Raw genomic sequence first — 21,127 nt, 5'->3', positions numbered from 1 at the left:
CTTTGTTATTGTCAAAATAGTGTTGTAATTTTTATTTGAATTGTGTTTATTACACATAAACTGTCACACACAACTACATATAAACCCAATTTTTGAATTGAAACCGTAACTTAAAGTCATAATTTTAAACTTGAAAATTGTGATTTAAAGTCATAATTTCAGTTCCAACTTCAAACGTGAGATATGTCTAACAAGTATTACTCTTTTTATTTTATTGTATTGTAACAATTTTGTCAAAGTCTTGAATAATTAGACCCAACAAAAAAGCACTCATAACTTTCCCCCATTAATTACATTTACATCTTTGAACTTATAAATTTCTAAAAACCGAATATGAGGAAATTAAAAGCAAACATTATCATGTCACAAACAGTGCTGGGAATCAGACCAGGTCTAACCCCCTTTTGATGCCTTTTTCCTTTCAGTTACTTTTGATTTTTAATACGTGAAATGAACTGGCACAAGGGAATAAAGAAAACACAATAAACAGGAGCCTTGAACATATCTGCTTCAATCTTCTGTTCTTTCCTCTCTCTCTCTCTCTCCTCATAGGCTGCAGAGTTTTTAAGAGTGAGAGAGAGAATCCTATTTATTACATATGAGCCTGTCAAGGCCCAGGTTTTCCTTGCCTTCTTCCATTTTATCTCAATCTGTGTTCTCTCTTTAGAAAAAAAAAAGATTAAGGAACCAAAGACAGTTCAAAAGTACCAAACTTTGTCCAATCTTCAATCTATATAGTTCATTTCTTTTTAGGACAGGCCAAAAGAGAAGCACCCATTTTCTCCAAACCTCCAGATCTGTCTGTCTGTTACAAAAAAGAACTGTCTTGTAGTTTCTCATTTCCTCAAAATTTGTTCTTTAAAATGAGAGACATAGTTTCTTGTTTCAGCGAAAACGCAGTAAGTGTGTCTAATCCTTCATGTTCAAGCTATTCCAACGCAGCTTGTATTAATCCAAGCCTAAGCCCTTCAGTCCAAAACTCAGTCACTTGTGTTTACAAAATCACCCTCTCCACCCAAAAGCAAATCTTGATCACAGCCACTTGGTGCAAGAACAATTCTTCTCAAGGCCTGAGCATGAACTTTGGCGATGAACCATCATCCACACCACCCTTCAGACTCAACACGAATTCAAGGCTATTCAGGAAGAAGAAAGGGAGCAAATTGATGGAATCTAATAACTCAAACATTGAAGTCTTCTGGGATCTTTCTAATGCAAAGTATGACACAGGGCCTGAACCTGTTGATGGGTTTTATGTGCTTGTCATGGTTGATTCAGAAATAGGCCTAATTCTAGGTGATATGGCTGAAGAAGCTGTGACCAAGAGGTTCAAAACCGCTACTTCTCTTGCAAAAGTATCACTCATTTCAAGGAGAGAGCATTGCTCAGGCAACACTGTCTATTCCACCAAGGCTCAGTTCTGTGACACTGGCATTGCACATGACATTTTGATAAGGTGCAGTGCAGAAAATGATGGCTTAAGGTCACCAGTTTTATCTGTCAGCATCGATAAAAAGACGGTGATTCGTGTAAAGAGGCTACAGTGGAATTTTAGAGGCAATCAGATCATATTTGTGGATAATTTGCTGGTTGATCTGATGTGGGATGTGCATGACTGGTTCTTTAGTCCTGCATCTGGATATGCAGTGTTCATGTTCAGAACAAGAAGTGGAATGGATAGCAGGCTGTGGTTGGAGGAGAAGTTGGTACAGAAAGACCAAGACAGAGTTGAGTTCTCCTTGTTGATCTATGCCTGTAAGAACCAATAAAAAAACTTATTTTTTTTTTCCTTTTGCTTTTGTTTTCATTTTTTTTTGCAGACTTCCTCTTCGGTTTTTATGTTTCAATTTTTACTGTTGTTTTTCCTTTCTACTTGAAAGGAACAGAGAATTATTCTTTTTTGATCATATATGAGAGAAGAAAGTAACTTGGAGTTGTATGTAGACTTGTAGAACATAGAACAATTGGCTTGTTTTTTATGTCTTTTTAGTCTGTCTTGAATTCTTGGTGGTGCTGCAAACTGTTCTTGCTTTTTGGTACGTGATGGTACTGAAACTTTATAAAAATTACACGCAAACAAATCTTAGATTGGTAGGAATTTTGTGAATGGGGATGGTCTTTTATATATGGTGGTTTAAGTAATCAAAAGGTTAAAAGAAGATAGGCCAACGAGCATTTGGGGATTTTGGAAGATATCAAAGAAGATTTGCCGAAAGGGTAATTAGTCAATGAAGATTGGTTTAGCCTTATTAAGAATTTCCCATGGTCTTTTGCTGAGAGTGCCTTCTTCTAAAGGTTACTAGAATTTTCTTGCTTGAAAAACATTTTCATATTGGCAAACAGGTATCAGACAAGACAAGGCAAGACAATATGAGGATTCATTATTTGTTTGTTTATGAAAATAGTATTTTTGGTGTTGTCGGGAAGTGAAATTACAATTTTCTCTGTTGGTCCCCAAATTTTTACTTGAAGACCAAAATCAATTATTGGTGTGAAAAAATTTCAGTGTACTCAGCAAATGCAAGTTTTAATGTAACAAATCAACCTTAAAGTTTCGTACCCTTTTGCTTTACTAAACCGAGCATGTGGAAACATTAGGATTTAGCCTTCAAAGTTTGATTTAATAAAGCTTAGAAACAACATAGTCATGCGATGTAATGTAACTCCTTTAGGCACAAATTAAGCTTAGAAACTGTTTTTGCTTCAAAATTGGACACCTGTTTTTGAACCCACAATAATACATTGGGTAGCATTAAGCCAAAGCTCTAACTGGCTTCATTTAAGAGCATTAAAATGTTACAGAAAAGAGTAAATATGTTGGTCTAGGATGGAAAGCAACTTGACGAGGCCCTGGACAAGTTAAAGTCTACTTTGGGAATGAGAGAAAGCTTGGACTAGGTCAAATTCCTGTTCCTCTCATAAAACTTTAAACACGCTTCTATGCTCAACTTAACTAGACCTCTTCACTCAGTCCTCTCTGTGACTCGCTCACTAGACCCCCTTGGTCCCCATTGTCTAAAAACCAGCACAAGCAATCAAGCGGAAACTAATGAATCATGATTGTGCGTGCACAAGCCCCGACACACCTTGGTTAGGAAAGGTGGCCTCTGAACTCTGATGTGACTATCAGAGTGGAGCCAAATTTAGATTTTTTTTCCCTTTATTTATCTATATATATTTTGGTGGAGGTTGAAGGATGGGGTTATTTTAATGGGTTAGAATTAACTTAATTGATAAAATTTTTGATAATTAAATAAAATATTTGAGATTTAATTTTAGCCTACACAAAAAATTTATTGGTGTTCTGATTTGATGATAAAGAGTAAAATCATCAGAAACAAGATATTATAGGTTGGAACTCTTTCTCTCTCTCTTTCTCTGTCTATATATATATATATATATATAGAACTCTATCCAAAAAGAAAAAAGAAAAAAGAGTTAGGGGTGAATCGGGTTTGGATTACCTATAAACCTCTCATTTGACCTAAAGATGTCGAATGAGAGATTCTCATATCTATTCCAACTGAGGAATTGATTGAAATCGATCACACTAGTGAGGAATTGATTGAAATCGATCACACTAGTTTCGAGTGATCAGTTGGATTTTGGATGAAATCAACTAAAAATAGAAACTTCTTTCTCTCTCAAAACTTTTCTTTGTACTTCACACATGTGAATTATAGCTTCAACAAGCTGCTAGTAGTGATCGAGAGAGAATGTGAGAAATGAGGAGTGCGAAGGTGATAAGATTAGGGATAAGGCCCATAAGGAAATTCCTAGAACCTAAGGGAAATAGCCATGTCACATAGGTATCAGGTGATTTAGGTGTAACGAGTGGATTTTAATAAGGTGAGTTAGGTGTAACAAGTGCATTTTAAAAAAATTCGCCATGAGTCCAAAAAAAAAAAATATATATATATATATATTTATATATATATTTTTTTAACTATTGAGCTTGATTTCAATTGGTCATTTAATTGAAATTTTTTTTTTTTTTTTTTTTTAAATGAGAAAACAATTATAACTTATAAGTAAAAAAAAAAAAATGAAAGCACTCATGACTCCGCATGTTCATTAAAAAAGAGACAATTATAATTGCAGTAGGCAACAATCTTAAGCGGAAAAATTTATAACAGCATTGGGCAACATCATGAGTGGAACAGACTGATCAATTTTTTGCAGTCTTTGGCATTAAACGAGTCAAAGTGACTGAAAAAAAAAGAGATACGGTGGGATTTTAAGGATTTGTTTGGTTGAGTATTTCTTTTTGTTTTTTGATTTTAATTTTTTCTCCTTAACTTAAAGTTCACTCACACACCAACCAAAGATTACTAAAACCAGAAAAAGAAAAAGCCTCTAGATGGTCATAGTATTTTTACTGTTTAGCCGTGTGTCATCCATTTAAGCTTGGCCTCAGAGCTCAGACGATACGATTTCCCTTTTGAATGTAATTGTTGTAATGAGTATTATTGACTCAGTGGGATTTGAATTTGAAATCCACTTTTGGTAATTGGTATTGAGTATTGACATGTATGACTTGTCTTTGGTATAGAAAAATAAAATAATAAGGTTTTATGATCGTTTTTCATCATTCTGTATGACATTTTTTTAAGAAAAGCGTTTTCCTTTTTCTAATGGAAAGTAGCTGATCCCTACGTAAAGATAATGGGAAATGGTGGAAAAAGAAAATCACATTTTTTATCTTGAAAATGTCATTTCAAAATGCCCCAAAGATTCAGCTCAGAATCAAGTCATTTCTAAATGCTTTTTAAGATTCAAACCTGAGTTCTTTACAATCACATGATCAATTAATGTATCACATAAAAAATTGCTTAAGAAAAAGACTTGAAATTGTACCTTGTTTGACTTGGACCAAATTGGGATTCTTCTAGCGCTTAAAAGGTTGGTGTTTTTGCATTATGGTTTAGGAAAACTTGGCCTTTGGGTTCAATTGATGGCACTCCTGTATTATACTTTGCATCACGGCCTAATCTTTTCAACTCAAGGCCACCAATCTAGTGTTTGTTAGGACTTAGGTTTTAGGACAATCAGTTCTTTCTCCATAAGGACCACATATACACAGCTTTCATAACTCCATCATTTCTATTCCTTGTTTCTTGTGACTTACCTAATGTTTGGGTGTACCGCTCACCCAAGTCAAGTTAGCCAGCTAAAGGTAAACATACCTAAGCCTACGCTTGAAAGGGTCTGAGCCATAGCCCTTATTTTGGAAAAAAAAAAAAAAAGCCTAAGAGGGCAAGGTGACAACCTTTAAGCAACCTGAACAACATTGAGGGAGATGAGTATCAACGTACTCAGTAGTGAAAATTAGAGAAACTCGAACTCAAAGCCAAAATCTTGTTGGCCCAAGGCCTAGCCACTAGACCACTTGTTGAATTGGTGTGAGCCTTAACTAGACTAAGAAAATTACAATTAAATGCATGTTCAACTAGGCAATGGGCAACTTAAATTCTATCTATATGAATTTACCTAAACAAAAGATTACAAATGTGATTATTTTTTTTAGTTTGATAATACAATGAGAGAGAGAAGATTTGAACCCTAAACATAACCGTTAGAAATACAAAAGCATGACGACAACTAAGCTACAAGGCTCAACTCAACTGTCTTGACACAAACATGATTAGAATGTACTAAACTTCTAATATCAACCACTCAACTGCTACAAATCCCAGCTAGCTAGGCAAATTGAGATAGCCACCACTGCATCACCTTTTAAATTGGCCGACTTAAACCCTTTGACTAATCACCAAATCAATTGCCCGTATTAAACCGAAGGCTTCAACTGTTTTTGCTAAGCATCTTCATCCCAAGCATTAACAAATTCACAACCAACTGCTCTTGCTATAACTACTATACTTTTTTTCCTCTTGTTCCATGCAACATCCACTTTAAAATTTTAATTTATACTTTTTAAATTAAAAATTAAATGTGTAATTTATACTTAATACTTGTAATTTATATATTCTTTCACATGTGCAATTTATATTGTTATAAACCTATGAAATTTACAATCCATTGGAATAATATTTATCAGTAGAATATTTCCAAAGAAACAAAACTTTGTCAATAGAATCAACTTTGCTTATAAAAAAAAAAACCCAGCACCTGTAGAGTATGAGTTACAAGAGTAAAATTAAGTTTTGTTTTTTGAGAATCAAGTATAATTAAGTTAATAAAGAAAGATAGAGCTTCTTCTTTCTGTCGAATAAAAAAAAAGGATTCGGTCACTTAGACCTATTATATATAATGAATATAGCCTATCAAGGTCAAACAACTTTAATCTTCTAAGATTTATTTAATCTTAATTTTTCGTAAAATTTAAAAATCAATCAGGGAATTAAGTAAAACAAAATAGATTGAGCCACTTTACCATGTAATTCTTTAAGATTTTATTACGTGGCGGGGTCGGCTCACATCTTTGTATTTCTCAAATGATAGATTTCAATACAATTATTTGCAACATCAATCATTTAGCAATGAACATTAGTCCACTACTTCTCCCAAAAAGAAAAAAGAAAAAAACATTAGTCCACTAATCAAACCCCGCCAATTTTGTGGGCTTAGACCTTCTCTTTCACCCTTTTTTTCTTCTTCTCCTTAACCTAACACTTTCTTCAAATCTAATGGGCCACCATTTCCAATGTTGATGCTAAACTAGCTAGCGAGCTGTTCATTTTACCTCCCTTCCTCTAAGATAAACAAACATCGCATAAGCATTCAAGTTGGATCTAGTTGGTGGAAGTTCACCAACTATGGTATGAAAAAAGCTGGATTAGGTTTAGGTTGACTTAAATGAAGAAAAAGAGGTTGATAATCCTAGAGACATCTATAATATGATTTCAATTTGTCGTGCTAAGTGCTAGCAATGGATAGGAGCTTCTTTTTTTTTGGAGAAATAGAAATGATAAGAGCTTATCACGTGTTTTGGCATTTCTTTTGGCCAGTTTGCACTTTGTAGTATTTTATTGTTAAAAAAAAAAAAAAACTGATTTGAAAGAAATTTTCTCTAATCCACTGCATGGTGGTTAAAGAGACCATTAATGTATATTTCTAGTCATATGACTTATTTATAAATAATTTTATAAATTGCCACCTAGTGAGTTAAATGAGAGATTCCTCAAAATTGATTTGGAAGAAAATTTTGTCATTTGATGAACTATTTTTGTTTTTTTTTTTTGAGGAAGAACTATTTTTGTTATAGTAAAGAAGTTCAAATGTATATGAATAACATAGTTTGGGTTATCATACTATTATTAAGAGAATATAATATTTTTATCTTTATTAAATGGTACATAATACCCTCACACATTAATTAAAAAAATTTGAATAATCCAAACTAATAGAGAATATAATATTTTTCAAACACCTAAAATTTAAGTCACATTTAAATTTAAACATATTAGAATAATTCCTTATAACCGCAAGTATGTTTCTTGGAGGGACTCAGACCAACCGAAAACCAAACTTGAATGAATTAATTTGAAGTCACGAGGTCGGATATCTAGGTCATTCAACAGGGTAGTTAAGTTGACTAATGGCAAGTGATTCGTGCATTATCATGAAAAGAAGAGCCAATTAGAGTATTAGAAAATGCCAGATTTTTTATGTGTCTATGACATTCCCAACTACCACATTTTTGAATGATTGATGGCCTGAGGAAATTCGATTTCAAAAGAGTCAAATCACAAGAAGAATGGATTTTTAAAAACCTTGGAGAAGGAGAATTTTTCATTTTTATTTTTGAAAAACTGAGAAGGAGAAATTTGAGGGGGGTAAACCAGTATAAATAGGGACTAGGGCTCGAGGGGTAAGGTATGCATTATGCAACTTCATATAGGACGGACTATATGAGGTTTTGTAATTATGAAGTTGCATACCTTTTTTTCTTCAATCCCAACAATCAGATTCATCAAATCCTTTACTCAACAGAGGTTTCCCAAATAAAAGAAAACGCCACCATCCACACATTTTTTATTACCAAATATGTTAAGGTCATATTTTCTATGTAATTGGTTAATTTTTTGACAAAAAGCACTTTACTTTTAAGATAGGTTTAATGTATCAAGAAGTATGTTGTTTAAACATAGTAAGTGATATCATTAAATATATGAAGGTTGATTCAAGAAACAAGGAAAGAAAAACGGTTTTATTAAGTCTCGACACAAGCTCGACATAAGCTCAATCTATCGAGATCTACGATTTTCGAAATTCCAGATCTGAAATTCGGCCCATTATGACTTGAATGATTATGGTTTCTCTTCTTACAACCCTAGTCATATATAAGACTTATGTTAAAAGTTATCATACAAAACAGAGATCTAGAACTCATACACTCTGTGAGAAGCTACTGCAATTTGTGCGCCTTAGAGTTTTGTAACCTAGTACTTTCTGATCTTCATCGTTTATGAAGTGAAGAACTTTGCAGCCAATAATAATCATTCAAGTTGCTAGAGTTAGTCATGTACTGGGATTCGTGCAAATGAGTTAGTCACAGATTGAAAATTTGTGCAACAAAGGAAAGAAGACTACTACAATATTAAGTTCAATTGGGTATTGAAGCGAATGTTCAACTATAAATTGATATATTGGGATAAGTCAGGGTAGTGGTAAAATTCTTCATACTTGTAACCACTTGATTATTAATTAGCATATTCTTGGGAGTAGTGGTGACCTTAAATTCACTCGATGGGGTTTTGGCCTTACGAGAAGTTTTTCTTATTTATTAGCAAATCACCGTGTCAATTTAATTTCCGTTGAATTTAGTTTATTTGGTGATTTGTTGTGCCTCCATAATTTACATGTAATTTGACTTAATTAATCAAGTAGGGTAATTGAATTAATTAACCGAAGTCAATCTATTCTAACCAAAAAAAATACTCATACTTTGGACTATATAGATAGAGGAGAAGTATAGTTCTTATACTTTTTTGATAATGTTCATAAAAAAAAAAAAAAACTTTTTTGGTAAAAAAAAAAAGCCTCTAAAGTCTAAACACTGCAGGTGCGTGTGAAGAGACTTCGGATTTGTTTGGGATCCACTTATTTTGTTGAAATTAAAAAAATTTTGTTAAAAGTATTGTACATAAATGTGAAAGTTAGCTAAAATAGTATAGTGAGATTCATGAATAGTACCAAAAAGTTTAGTGGGACCATGAATAGTAGCAAAAATAAGCTGAATAGTAAAATATGCTGGTTTTTTAATTTGAAGCCAAACGCACACTTCATGTTATTGTTACTTGTTAACTTTTTCACACCACAATCAGATACTCTATTTTTGTTTTTGTTTTTGTTATTTTTTAAGAAAACTATATTTTTAGAAATATATAAGCATAGATAAGAAAGACATGGAAGAGTTGTATTCCAATAATATTTTTAGGGATTGAGTTTGCATAAACACGTAATTTTTTTTTTTTTTTTTTTGGTTTTTTAGTTTTTGTTTTAATAAATGCCACGTGGTATCTAGTTTGCATAAACTTACTATTTTAACTAGTTGCAAACCCATGCATTATAATTATTTTATAAAAATATAATGTAAATTTTGTAGGTTAAATAGTGCACGTGTTATTTAAAAATATTTTATGTAAGGATACGTTTTCAAAGCCCAAGCCCAAGATGTATGGGATCTTGGCCCAGTGAGTCCAGTACAATAAATTTGTAGAGAGTGAGTTGGAGAACTAGGTCCTAATGAATTTAATAACGGCTAGTATAGATTTAAAGGGTGATCAGGCAAGAACAAAACACATAGGACTGAGCAAATTCCATGTCCGAAGAGGCAAATCTTGTTTAAATCAATAGAACTGATTACAAATGCAACTTCGATTGCTACAATATTCTTTCTCTATTTTTCGATCCCCCTCTCATAGAGAGTCTCTCACATTATATAGCTTCCTTCGGACCATATTGATCCTACACTTGTTGATCATCTGAGCCCTTACTTGAGTGCCTGTCCCATCAGTCACCCTCTTTGGCTTTCTGTGAGTCGTGGTGGCGAAGACTACATTGTTCAGGGGTCTTCTCCACATAAATGCGGTCAGAAAAGTAGCTGCAGTGCATTTAATGCGGTGGTAGCAGCGTTTCCTTAAATATTTCTAAGTTCCCATTGCTCTTATATATGTATGATGCACATCCTTATTGCTGGAGCCTCCTGAAAAGTTACCTTGATCGTTTGAAGTACAGATTTGAGTTGTATTCATCATGTCCGAGGATGAGTTTCTCCTCGGACCACCATCCATTCGTTTCTTACTTATGAGACTTTAAATATTGGAACTCCTTACAATTTCTTCCCCCTCCTCGGACGTTCCCTAGTCCTCGGATAAGGCTGAAGGCCCAATATATAATTTTGAGCTCTTATTCCTACATTTTATATTTTATAAGTTTTATGTAATGGAACATACATTGTATTTTGTATTCAACAACAATAATTAGTGATATATATAAAATAAAATAAAAACTTTTAAATTACGTAATTATAATATTGTTTTATATAAATTGAATTTTATTTTATTAAAAGGACTTAAAAAAAAACCATAATTAACTGACTAATTTGAACATATCAAAGAATATTAAAAAACAAATACACCCATATTTCATGAAACACATGTAACATGTTACATTAAATTTAAATTATTATATAAACCTAAAATTCTAACTTTTTTTTTTCTTCCTTTTCAAATATAATTATAATGCTTATATTATTAAAACCAGATTTTTAAGGTAACATTTTGAATATTTATCATTTTATTGCTTTTTTTAGTGCCCATATCTCTAAATTTTAATGCCTAAAACTAAAGAGTTTGTCCAAAATAGAATAAATTTATATATTTTTCAATCTAAAAATTAAGAAAAAAGAAAAAGAAATTTTGAGTCCAAATTGAAAATGCAACCTATGAAAGGCCTAATTAGTCCAAAATGGTCTAAATAGAACTGAATTGACTGAAGTGAACCAAATTGGATTAAAGTAGATCGAATGGACAAAAGTATACCAAATTGGGCCAAAATATATCAAATGGATCGAAATGGATAGAATTAAACCAAATGAATCGAATAAACTAAAATGCTAAGTTGATGTGGCTAAAAAAGAACGTAATAATAATCAACTTTTAGATATTATATACTGATGTTTACCGTGTTGGACTTTCCATACATTACGGCAAACATTATTTTGACACAATAACAAAATGTTAAAGACTTAAATGAGAAATTTAAAAGGTTAGAACATTTTCAAGCATTGGCAAAGGTTGAGGTTGAGGACCAAAACAGTAATCAAACCTTCTTCTTATTATTATATCCGGACACTTAAAGCAACACCAATTTCATATGAACCACTTTTATTATCCTTATGCCACCCGTCACAACCTGGGATGCATGGACATGGCAAAACAACCGCCACACTCGCGTCCGGCGTGGTGACGTGCAAGTGTCGCCGTTGCCTATGCGTTGGTGCCGCATCCATTTTATTTTATTTTTTTTTCCGTTTCTTGATTGGCGTAGACTCGGGCCATATCAGCCAAAATCGCCAATTCAAGCTGAAATTCAAAAAAAAAAAAAAAAAAAAAATTTAATAGTAAAAATATATAGAAAATAAAAATAAAAATATTTTTAATAATTTTTTAATTGCTACACCCATATCCTATTTTTTCAAAAATTGTCGAATCTCACGCTCGCACCCAAATCCTAAAACGCCCTTGCTTCTTAGATCACAACAGTCGCTTGGCTCGTTATTCTATCATTTGCTAGGAGAATGGCTCGGTACCCAGTTGAGCTCGAGATTTTGGTTGATGAAACCTAATGACATGACATGACAATAAGTGGCGTACAAAGTTACCGGGTGCTTAGTTGCAGATTGCTACAAATGAACATCGTGTCCTCTAGGCAATTCTTGTATATATGGCATATGCATGCAGTCAAGGCTTAGCAGTGAACAGTCCCTGTTGCTGTTCCTGCTGTGGTTTTCCTCTCACGTGGGTAGTTTGACTGTGGGACTGAGGAGCAAGCAAACTATCAATATCAATGCAATGAACACATTCCGGGAAAAAGAAGCCTTGGCCTATAATTTTCTTTGGGGAAAAACTAAAAAGCTTTTTCCGCTCGCATGGTTTATAATTTCTCTTGTTATTTTCGAAACCAACCAATTTTTCCTTTTATGTTTAGAAAATTAGTAAATACCTCAAATTCATTATTTTTTCAATTGAATCTAATGAAATTATAATGATTACAAATACAATTTAATAAAACAACAGTACAATATTCAACTTTTTCTCTTCCTTGTGACCTACTAATAATTTATTTAATAAATTTAGTTAGATTTAACCGAGAAAGTAATAAATTGAGGGTATTTGTGTATTTTCTAAATATAAAGGGAAATTCCGTTTTTTTTTTTTTTTTTTTTTTTAAAGAGTGAAGGGGAAAAATTGGTTGATTTCAAAGATATAAGGAGAATTATGAACTACACCAAATATAATGGGTTGAAATTGGTTCTTTTGCACTGCACAGTATACAGTCTTCATTTCAAGGTGCAGAGCTAATTCAGAAGCTACTTTTGTGTTGGGCCTTGTTTGGTTCTAGCCCATAAGGTCTTATTAGCTATTTTTTGGTTCAAATTCTTAAGTTGCTGGCATAAAAATATACACAAAAACTAAAAAAATACAAGGTGAGCTTTTCTTCCTCCTCTTATTATGGCTATTGAAGCCTATTAAAACAAATGTTTCAAAGGTTTTTCTCAAAAAAACATGTTTCAAAGTGTTTGGGTTTTCTTTTTTAAACTAATTGTGTGGAAGATTTCTTTGGGGTGATGTTGGGTTTTGTAAAGCTCGTCCAGATATTTATTTTTCCAATTTTGTTGTGTAAGCTCAAGTTGTATGATAAAACTTGACTAGAAAACAATTGTAACTTGTTGATTAGTGGATTGTTTTTTAGAGCTCAACTCATGGACGTAGGCTTAGAGCCGTATGAAGTGAATCTTNAGAGAAAAAAAGAAAAGAAAAGAAAGTGTAAAACGCATTGTTTAACTTAATAACAAACCCTAACTATCTTAGTTCTCAAAACATACTTACGCACCATTCTTCACTTCAATCTTCAGCTCTCTCTCACTCTCTGTGTTCCGTCTCCCTCTCGGCCTTGAATCATGCACCTCGCCGGAGAGAAAGAGGACTGCCTGAGTGGGACTTGAGTGGATTAAATATAAAGGGAAATTCCGTTTTTTTTTTTTTTTTTTTTTTTAAAGAGTGAAGGGGAAAAATTGGTTGATTTCAAAGATATAAGGAGAATTATGAACTACACCAAATATAATGGGTTGAAATTGGTTCTTTTGCACTGCACAGTATACAGTCTTCATTTCAAGGTGCAGAGCTAATTCAGAAGCTACTTTTGTGTTGGGCCTTGTTTGGTTCTAGCCCATAAGGTCTTATTAGCTATTTTTTGGTTCAAATTCTTAAGTTGCTGGCATAAAAATATACACAAAAACTAAAAAAATACAAGGTGAGCTTTTCTTCCTCCTCTTATTATGGCTATTGAAGCCTATTAAAACAAATGTTTCAAAGGTTTTTCTCAAAAAAACATGTTTCAAAGTGTTTGGGTTTTCTTTTTTAAACTAATTGTGTGGAAGATTTCTTTGGGGTGATGTTGGGTTTTGTAAAGCTCGTCCAGATATTTATTTTTCCAATTTTGTTGTGTAAGCTCAAGTTGTATGATAAAACTTGACTAGAAAACAATTGTAACTTGTTGATTAGTGGATTGTTTTTTAGAGCTCAACTCATGGACGTAGGCTTAGAGCCGTATGAAGTGAATCTTGTGTGCATTGTGCATGCATTTTATGTGTTTGATGATTTGTCTAGCATATTATATATTTTACTAGCTTAGCTTTGGTATGTGTTATGGCTAACTCCCATTACCTTTGTGATGGTAAATTCACACTTAAGTATTGGTTGAGATTTTGCTTTTACCGCTAAGTAGATTGTTTTTCTCAATAAGTGGTAACAGTCTAACAGAGCTAATGATTGTGTGTGTGGCAAAATTATGAACATATCTTTTACATTTGGAGCGAGGGCAAAGTGGAGGACGAAGTGCCCACACAAAATAGTATTAAGTAACAACACATACAAAGCAGCACAAACACCAACAAATGAAATAATTTAGTGAATTTAAAATCCACTTGATTTTTATTTATTTATAATATTATTACTTTTTTCATAACTCTCCTTCCCCCAAATATCGAATGATCAAAAAAATAAAATAAAATCTTGATAAAAAAAAAAAAACACACTTCCATGGATGGTGTATGGGAAGTTCATTGGTGATGTGCGGTGAAAAAAAAAAAGGCCCATAAGTAAGAGGGAGCCAATAAGACTTGTTTGTGATATACAAAGAAATCTTTAAGCTCACAAAAAGGCGCAACACTCACATGTGGGAAAAATATCGTTAAGAATAAACGAGTGAATGAAAGTCCCACATGGAAAAAAAAAATAATTGAGATATTAATATTAATATATATGGATCCAAATCAAACTTTTAAAGTTAAGTGGTGTGCTTGAATTTTAAAATAAGTTGGCTTTGAAATTGCCACTATTGTAGTATACTTATTTCTGAAAATAATAATTTTGGATCTCTTTCTAGTTCAGACCAAAAAAAGAAAAAAAGAAAAAATCTTTGTGGATTTTTCTTTGCTCAGAATACAGTGAACTGATGTTGTTTTTAACTTAAGATTCTTAGTTGATATGAAGATAACGTCAATCTTTTCATGTGACTTTAGTAGTTTCATGTGTGGTTTGCATTTTGCATATATGAAAAGGATTCAAAGTCTCGTGTTTTCTGCTTTTCCAGAGTCCCAGACTCCCTGTTGCCCATGAAGACAGACATGAACACTGTTTTTGACTAGACATAAAAATCTCCCTTTCTTTACTGTCTTTTGACTAGACTTGAAATCTCCCCTTGTTTGGTTGTATTTAGTATATGAGATAAATTACGTGCTTTGCAGAGATTTTAAAACCTGTTGTCTACCTCATTTGAAGCCAACAAATTAGTTTGTAGTACCATATAAATTATAACGACTTAATGATGGCCTGAAATGTTGATCTATCGCTAGATCATTTCGATAATTTAGAATCCTCTCATGTCTATACTTTGGTTAATGAAGTGAAACTGAAAATTTTACCCTTTGATTTTATTAACCTTAATTGTCTTTCCCATAGCTGTCTAATTGCTTCTTGTTGCAGGCCTTCCAAATTATATGATGCTTCCTTTTTGATAACCATCACCATAGTTCATGTCTAGGAATGGATACACAAGCGATTATTACCTATGATGCACGGATGTGGCAAAATGGGTGTCGCACCTGCGTCTGAAGCGGTGACGCGACTGCCTGTGCGTCAGTACTGCGTTTGAGTGTTTTTTTTTTTTTTTTTTTGCGCCAAATTGGCTTCGATTCGAGCCGATTCTGGCTGAACTGGGCCGATTCAACCAAAATTGGGTTGTATTGGCCGAATCAGATCTTATTGGCCAGCGGCTGAAACTGACCGAAACGGTCAAACAGGCCAAAATTGGACTTGAATTATGCGGAACAGCCGAAATCGGCTTTGAATGAGACTCAAACATCCTAAATCTATCATTCCTCAATTTTATTTTGAATATTTGTTGCTTCTTTTGTGTTTTCTTTTTTTTTGTTTTGTGTTTCATGCCTTCTTCTTTGTTTTGTGAACCAAGGACATGTAATATGTTTTTTAAGAATATTTTAATAGTAAAATATATATAAAATATAAATAAAAATATTTTTAATAATTTTTTAATCGCTGCACCTGCACCCTTCTGTTACAAAAATTGCCGAGTTCTGCACCCACACCCACACTCGCACCCACACCTGAATCCAGAAACGCACTCATGCTTCATAGATTATTACTTGTCAATATAATTGCCCAATTGTGGAGGACACGCTATCAGAAAATAAAAGCTGCTTACCAATCTTCCCTCCCAGACCATGCAAAACTGGGGGGTTTTGTGCACTGTATACAACCTAATAGCCCAATTGGAAGTTTTGTGCACTGCATACAATCTAATAGCCCAATTGTGACAATGAAGTATTGGGGAACAAAATGAAAAGCACAATAATGGGCCTTCTATCTTCATTTTTTGTACTTCCAAATACATGTGCATGCTTTTTATCTGTTGGCTATGCTAAACTACGTTCCAGATTTAAGATGGATTTGGTTTTTGAGTTTTATCACCCTTCTCTCTCTCTCCATCATGTTATGAGTTTATCGAGTATCCTATTTTTTTACTTGATCACAAGGAAAGGTTCGGAGTATTCAAGCAACAAGATGCTATCATTGATTAACAGCAGAACTGCCGATTGATTTGCTTTACTGCTCTTCTGCTTAACATTTTCATGCAAGATGCAAGGCACAACTTTGGGATAGTTGAAGTTGTTTTTCCTATTCTTCAAGGACACTTGGTCTTGTACTTGGATATTAACATTTACACCAATTATGGACTGAAGTGGCTTATGTAATCGACTAATAGTTCTGCTTAGATAAATGCTGCTCCCGACTTAGCCATTGGGTTTGTGATATGTGTCTTATTTATCTTCTTGGTTGTTTATGCATAAAAGATTCTTTGTCTAAGAGGTAACTGAAATTAGCATAATGCCAGCATGAATATTGTTTGACAATATATGTTGAATTGTTATGTAAGTTAAAATTTGTTGCTCCATTTGTAATATTTAGGTTTAGTTTTGCGTGATCCCATCGCTACATTGATGCTTCAAGTAGATGTGCCAATTGCCATGTAGTCACAGCATGATTACTTGACACATTTTCCTTTGATTCTAGACATAGAGCAAACCCCTTCACCACTTTATATTTCAAATTTGTTATTCTCATTAATCTGGCGTGGAATATTTTCTTAAATAAATTTACACCTAGATCCGATCTTTCTATCATCTATTGGCTTTATCTATTATCCTTACCGAAGTGAATATCCAAATGATGGCCCACAAATTGAAACATCATTTTGCATCCCTGCTCATTGGTATAAGATCTGCGGATGATTTTAATTTAGAAGAAAAACTAGTTTGGTTAGAATAGATTTGTCATAAATAGGATAGCATTCAAAGCGTGATTAGACAACAATGACAAGAGAAAGAGGAAAAGATAATAGGCTTTTGCCATGACTTCGAATATTCAAATTGTGTATTACTTCCTTTATATAACAAAGAAGGAAACGATCACAAGGATCAAAGAAAGCAAAGAGAAGATGACATTACCAAAGGGTCCCACTGTTCTGCCCATAGAGATGACCTTATCTTCTGCACAATCACCATTTAAATCATGTAACATCATGTACTGCAAAAATTATGGTAAAACCAAATCAATTAACGTTAGAAAGAGCAAGGCACTTACTACACTCTTTTGGATGGCATATGCATCTCAATCCAACTCCACAATTGCCATTAGGCTTCTCACACTCATTACAGAGATTTGGTACATGATCAGGAATGTCATAGGAAATCCTTGTCCCCAACTTATATTTTTCATAGTTGTCAGTGTCACCTGCCAAAGATCTATGTAACTGACTGTAATGGGAGCAATTTAAATCTTTTGGATCAAAACCTATGTCGAGCTTTTCAAGATCATCAAGAAGTAAACATGAACGAGGAACTTGTGGTTGTTCTTGTGATTGAAGTTTACAAGAAGCTCCACATGCATGGAAGCTACTGCAGTTTTGAATAAAGTGTGACATGGGGTGTCTTTTGTTTGAGCAGTTGAAGAGAAGAAGTGAGTTGGGAAGTGGAGGAGAAGGAAAACCAGCTGAGAGAAGTAAAGGAGAGATATAGTGAACTGAAGAAGAACACGGAGGGTGAGAGACGGTGAGAAATTTTGTGGTGTAATTGATGGAAGAGACTGGAAAAAGACCAAGAGAGGTTCTAAAGTATAGCTTGTGGGATTTGCATTGGATCATTTGGTGTAATAAAGATGACTGATTAGTTGAATTTGAATTCAAAAAGGGCGCTTGAATTCGGATTTTGCCACAAAAGCTTGTAGGACCATCTCTAGCTATGGAAGTAGTGAACAATAAATTGGCTATGAGAAGGAGAGGTTTGAGAAAATGGAGGGTCTTGCATGTCTGCATTTTCTTTCCTTGGATTGATCTTTCAAATTGTGAAGAATATTACAGGGATGGTGTCCTTGATTACCGTAGGAAACAGTATTGATAAAGGTAGAAAACCAAGCATCTACTTTTAATCTGATGAGGGATATTGCTATGTCTAGTATGAATTATTCCTTTCTGGCTGCTTTAGTGGACTTTAGCTTATAGCATGTTCAAAAAAGTCTTATTATTTCCTTTTGCCATTCTCTTTTCCCGGCCTTTATTAGATTCTCTTTCTCTATGTGGTGAGTTCAGATTTTCTCAAAATTTATAAACATAAATTGCACTTAGTCCCTCTTTGTCATTGATGTCTCTAACTTTTCCCTTTTTTCCTCATAATTGTGAATCACTCAGTGTTAGTGAAGAAGAAATATAGTGGCAGACATAGCGGTTAAGGTGGGACCTCGATTTGGCTTAGCTTTTCTTGTGTTATCGGTAACAACTAAACAATAGCTAATTTGAGGCAACAAAGTCAAAAAGCAGGTTTATCGTTTCTTAGTTAGGACCCCATGTTGAGATTAGTAATTAAGAAAGGACTTGAGTCTGAAAGGGTACCAAATCCAACAATCACGTTACTTGTCTACTTTTGAAATTGCAATACAACTGTAACACAGATTCATAGTACAAGCTGGAAAACGTGGTCATTCTGAGTAACCCATAATTAATCATCCTAGCAAACACATATAGATGCAGACATAAATAAGCACATGCATTACAAGTACTATTCATGGGGTGCCTTAATTATTGTTTACAATGGTTTTTCTAGATGATCATTTTGGTGCCTTGGCAAGAACAGCTGGGAAATCAAGCAGCACAATCTTCTCAATAGCTGCTGAAAATGTTGCAGAGAACTCAACATGGTTAGGATGACTGACAAATGCAGTGAAGTCCTCCTTCTTGTTGAATGTCATCAAGAAGGCATGAGTGAAGCCCTGTCTTAGCATCTCTTGGCTTTCAATGTCTTGCCCCCTGTTAAGAATATGGTTCTGGTGGTCTTAATGATATTACTACTAAATAAAATGAACAGAAAAACAAATGGAATGTCTAAAATATGGCTTAGAGGCTCAAGAACTCAAGCTTCTTCTTAACTGTAACTTGGTGTATAGGGTGTGTATATAGTGTTCTTTTTCAATCAAATATTAGTTACTACATGGCCAAATATTTTTCTATTCTCTCGTTCTTAACTTTTTTTGGTTAATCGAAAAGAGAGAGGGTTTAAGCATGTTCCTGTTCAAGATTCAATAATTTCTTCCCTATCTTGCCAACAGTGTTACAACTTATTACAAGTTCTGCAGGCAGATTGTCGTTATTGAAATAAAAAGACAGTCTATCCTCCTGTTTCCCTTGTTTATGTCAATAGAAGATTATCAAAAAAAAAAAAAAAAAAAAAATCTTATTACAAGTATATTGAAGCTCTAACATGACTCTAGCATGAAAGAAGATTATTTTTGCTAGGTAAATAGGGGGAGGTGGGATTTGAACCTCGAACACAAGAATTACAAAGGGTGTTAATATCATTGGACTATCACTGAAATCTCGATAAAGAAAGAAATTAATAAGAAGAGAAAAGGTTTACCATTCGAAGGACTTGACAGCATCGATATCAGAAACCAACTTCTCCATCCCTTTCAAAACCTCCTCCACCACCGCACCTTCCTTGAACTTAGCAATCACCAAGTGCTTAAAATCCCCCATGTTTACTGCACCTGAAGCACCCTTGAACCAAAAGGTTAGCCCCAAGTCCAGTTTATATATACACGTAACGTACTCATTATTTGAGTGTCAACTTCCACAGTCCTATCTGTCTATTGTCACAACCCATGACATATTTTACCATTCGTGTTGGCAGCAATCAATCACTAAGAGAGCCAGCCCCTCCTTTCTTGGACAGTATCTATTACTCAATATTTGGAAAGGTACAACTTCATGGGGCTATAAACGCACTAGTCAGCAACTTCTTCGCTTGACTCCACATCTAAATTGTCTAATGCCATTGTCGTAGCCTTAGTTTTGGCACATGAATGGGGTCCCTGATGTCGATTTTTTTTCTTGAAGTTCGAATTTTCTACTGGCCTTATTTAAATGGGCATGATCATTACTTGACAGACAATTATTTATTCTTTTCATTACCTTTTTTTTAATCCTCTGATATCTAGAATTAACGCAATGCTTATTGCTGGCCTTTTCTCCATGTCCTTGCCATGTGCTTCAAGATATATCATTGGACTTTTAATCATGGTTGGCATATCACTTCTTATCTTTGAGGAATCTTAACTATGGCATCAGAGGTGGAACCATGTCAGAAAATTTGTAAACTTTATATAATCTTCTGGTGCAAAAGAGTAGTTTAGAGCTTAGTTCACATTGTGACGCACGAATTTCAATCACCCAATTTGCAGCAAGACTTTTAAGTGAATTTGTTAAATAAAAACTCTCTCAATTAGAGACTTTTAGGTATTGCAAAAAAAAAAAAACCTAAGCTCAATTTCATCCCTAAACATTAAAACTCTCTCAAATTCATTATATATATAAAAAAAGTTCTCTCAATTTCTAGTGAAATAGAAGGGATGTGTTCATGTTAGAAATTGAGAATAATATAGGACACCCAAAATGGGCATGTCCCTCTATATACCTTAGTTTAAGAGTAACATTCAAGAGTTTTCTCGTAGTGTTTACAGAGTATTACGAGACTCTTAGGTTGTGAGTTATGTTTGCATCACTCTAGTAGTGTGCAAAATAGACGAAAAAATATTTTGTTCATGGGTTATACAAACTAGAATTTAGAACAGGTTTGAATTGTTGGTCTGCGTGTAGGCCGGGTTTGTACAACGTAGAACAATCTTGAAGCTCCTATTTGATAGTGTAGTTTAGGCCAAGAAAGATAGGCCAAAAAACCAATTGTTAAATATCCGCTGCAAAGTCTCTGTTTCTTTCAATTCAATTATGGAATACTGATGTACTCTTAAAT

The 21,127-nt window shown here is 33.8% G+C and overlaps 3 protein-coding genes across 4 annotated transcripts; 1 reads left to right on the top strand and 2 right to left on the bottom strand.

Annotated features, from left to right (window-relative positions):
- Nucleotides 1–337: 337 nt before the first annotated feature.
- Nucleotides 338–1,939, top strand: LOC112024533 (uncharacterized). Its single transcript, XM_024057156.2, has one exon. It carries the CDS (start codon nucleotides 864–866, stop codon nucleotides 1,767–1,769), a length of 906 nt encoding a protein of 301 aa, XP_023912924.1. The 5' UTR covers nucleotides 338–863; the 3' UTR covers nucleotides 1,770–1,939.
- Nucleotides 1,940–16,888: 14,949 nt separating this feature from the next.
- On the bottom strand, nucleotides 16,889–18,614 carry LOC112024519 (uncharacterized). 2 transcript variants are annotated; one of them, XM_024057141.2, is made up of 3 exons: nucleotides 17,412–18,614; nucleotides 17,276–17,317; nucleotides 16,889–17,049 (listed from the first exon to the last, which is right to left on the bottom strand). In XM_024057141.2, exons 1-3 carry the CDS (start codon nucleotides 18,139–18,141, stop codon nucleotides 17,018–17,020), a joined length of 804 nt encoding a protein of 267 aa, XP_023912909.1. In that variant the 5' UTR covers nucleotides 18,142–18,614; the 3' UTR covers nucleotides 16,889–17,017. The 2 variants fall into 2 exon arrangements, with proteins under 2 accessions (XP_023912909.1, XP_023912908.1); XM_024057140.2 differs by lacking the exon at nucleotides 16,889–17,049 and having other exon boundaries at nucleotides 17,180–17,317.
- A 95-nt stretch (nucleotides 18,615–18,709) lies between these two features.
- LOC112024525 (stress-response A/B barrel domain-containing protein At5g22580) lies at nucleotides 18,710–20,041 on the bottom strand. The gene is made up of 2 exons (XM_024057147.2): nucleotides 19,736–20,041; nucleotides 18,710–19,128 (listed from the first exon to the last, which is right to left on the bottom strand). The coding sequence occupies exons 1-2, from the start codon at nucleotides 19,852–19,854 to the stop codon at nucleotides 18,930–18,932; spliced, it is 318 nt and encodes a 105-aa protein (XP_023912915.1). The 5' UTR covers nucleotides 19,855–20,041; the 3' UTR covers nucleotides 18,710–18,929.
- Between the last annotated feature and the right edge of the window lie 1,086 nt (nucleotides 20,042–21,127).

Source organism: Quercus suber, unplaced genomic scaffold (assembly GCF_002906115.3).
Source record: "Quercus suber isolate HL8 unplaced genomic scaffold, Cork oak 2.0 scaffold_65, whole genome shotgun sequence".
In the NCBI taxonomy this organism is placed as follows: Eukaryota; Viridiplantae; Streptophyta; class Magnoliopsida; order Fagales; family Fagaceae; genus Quercus; species Quercus suber.
The sequence above is the reverse complement of the archived record's forward strand: the minus strand, read 5'-3'. Positions and strand labels throughout refer to the sequence as shown.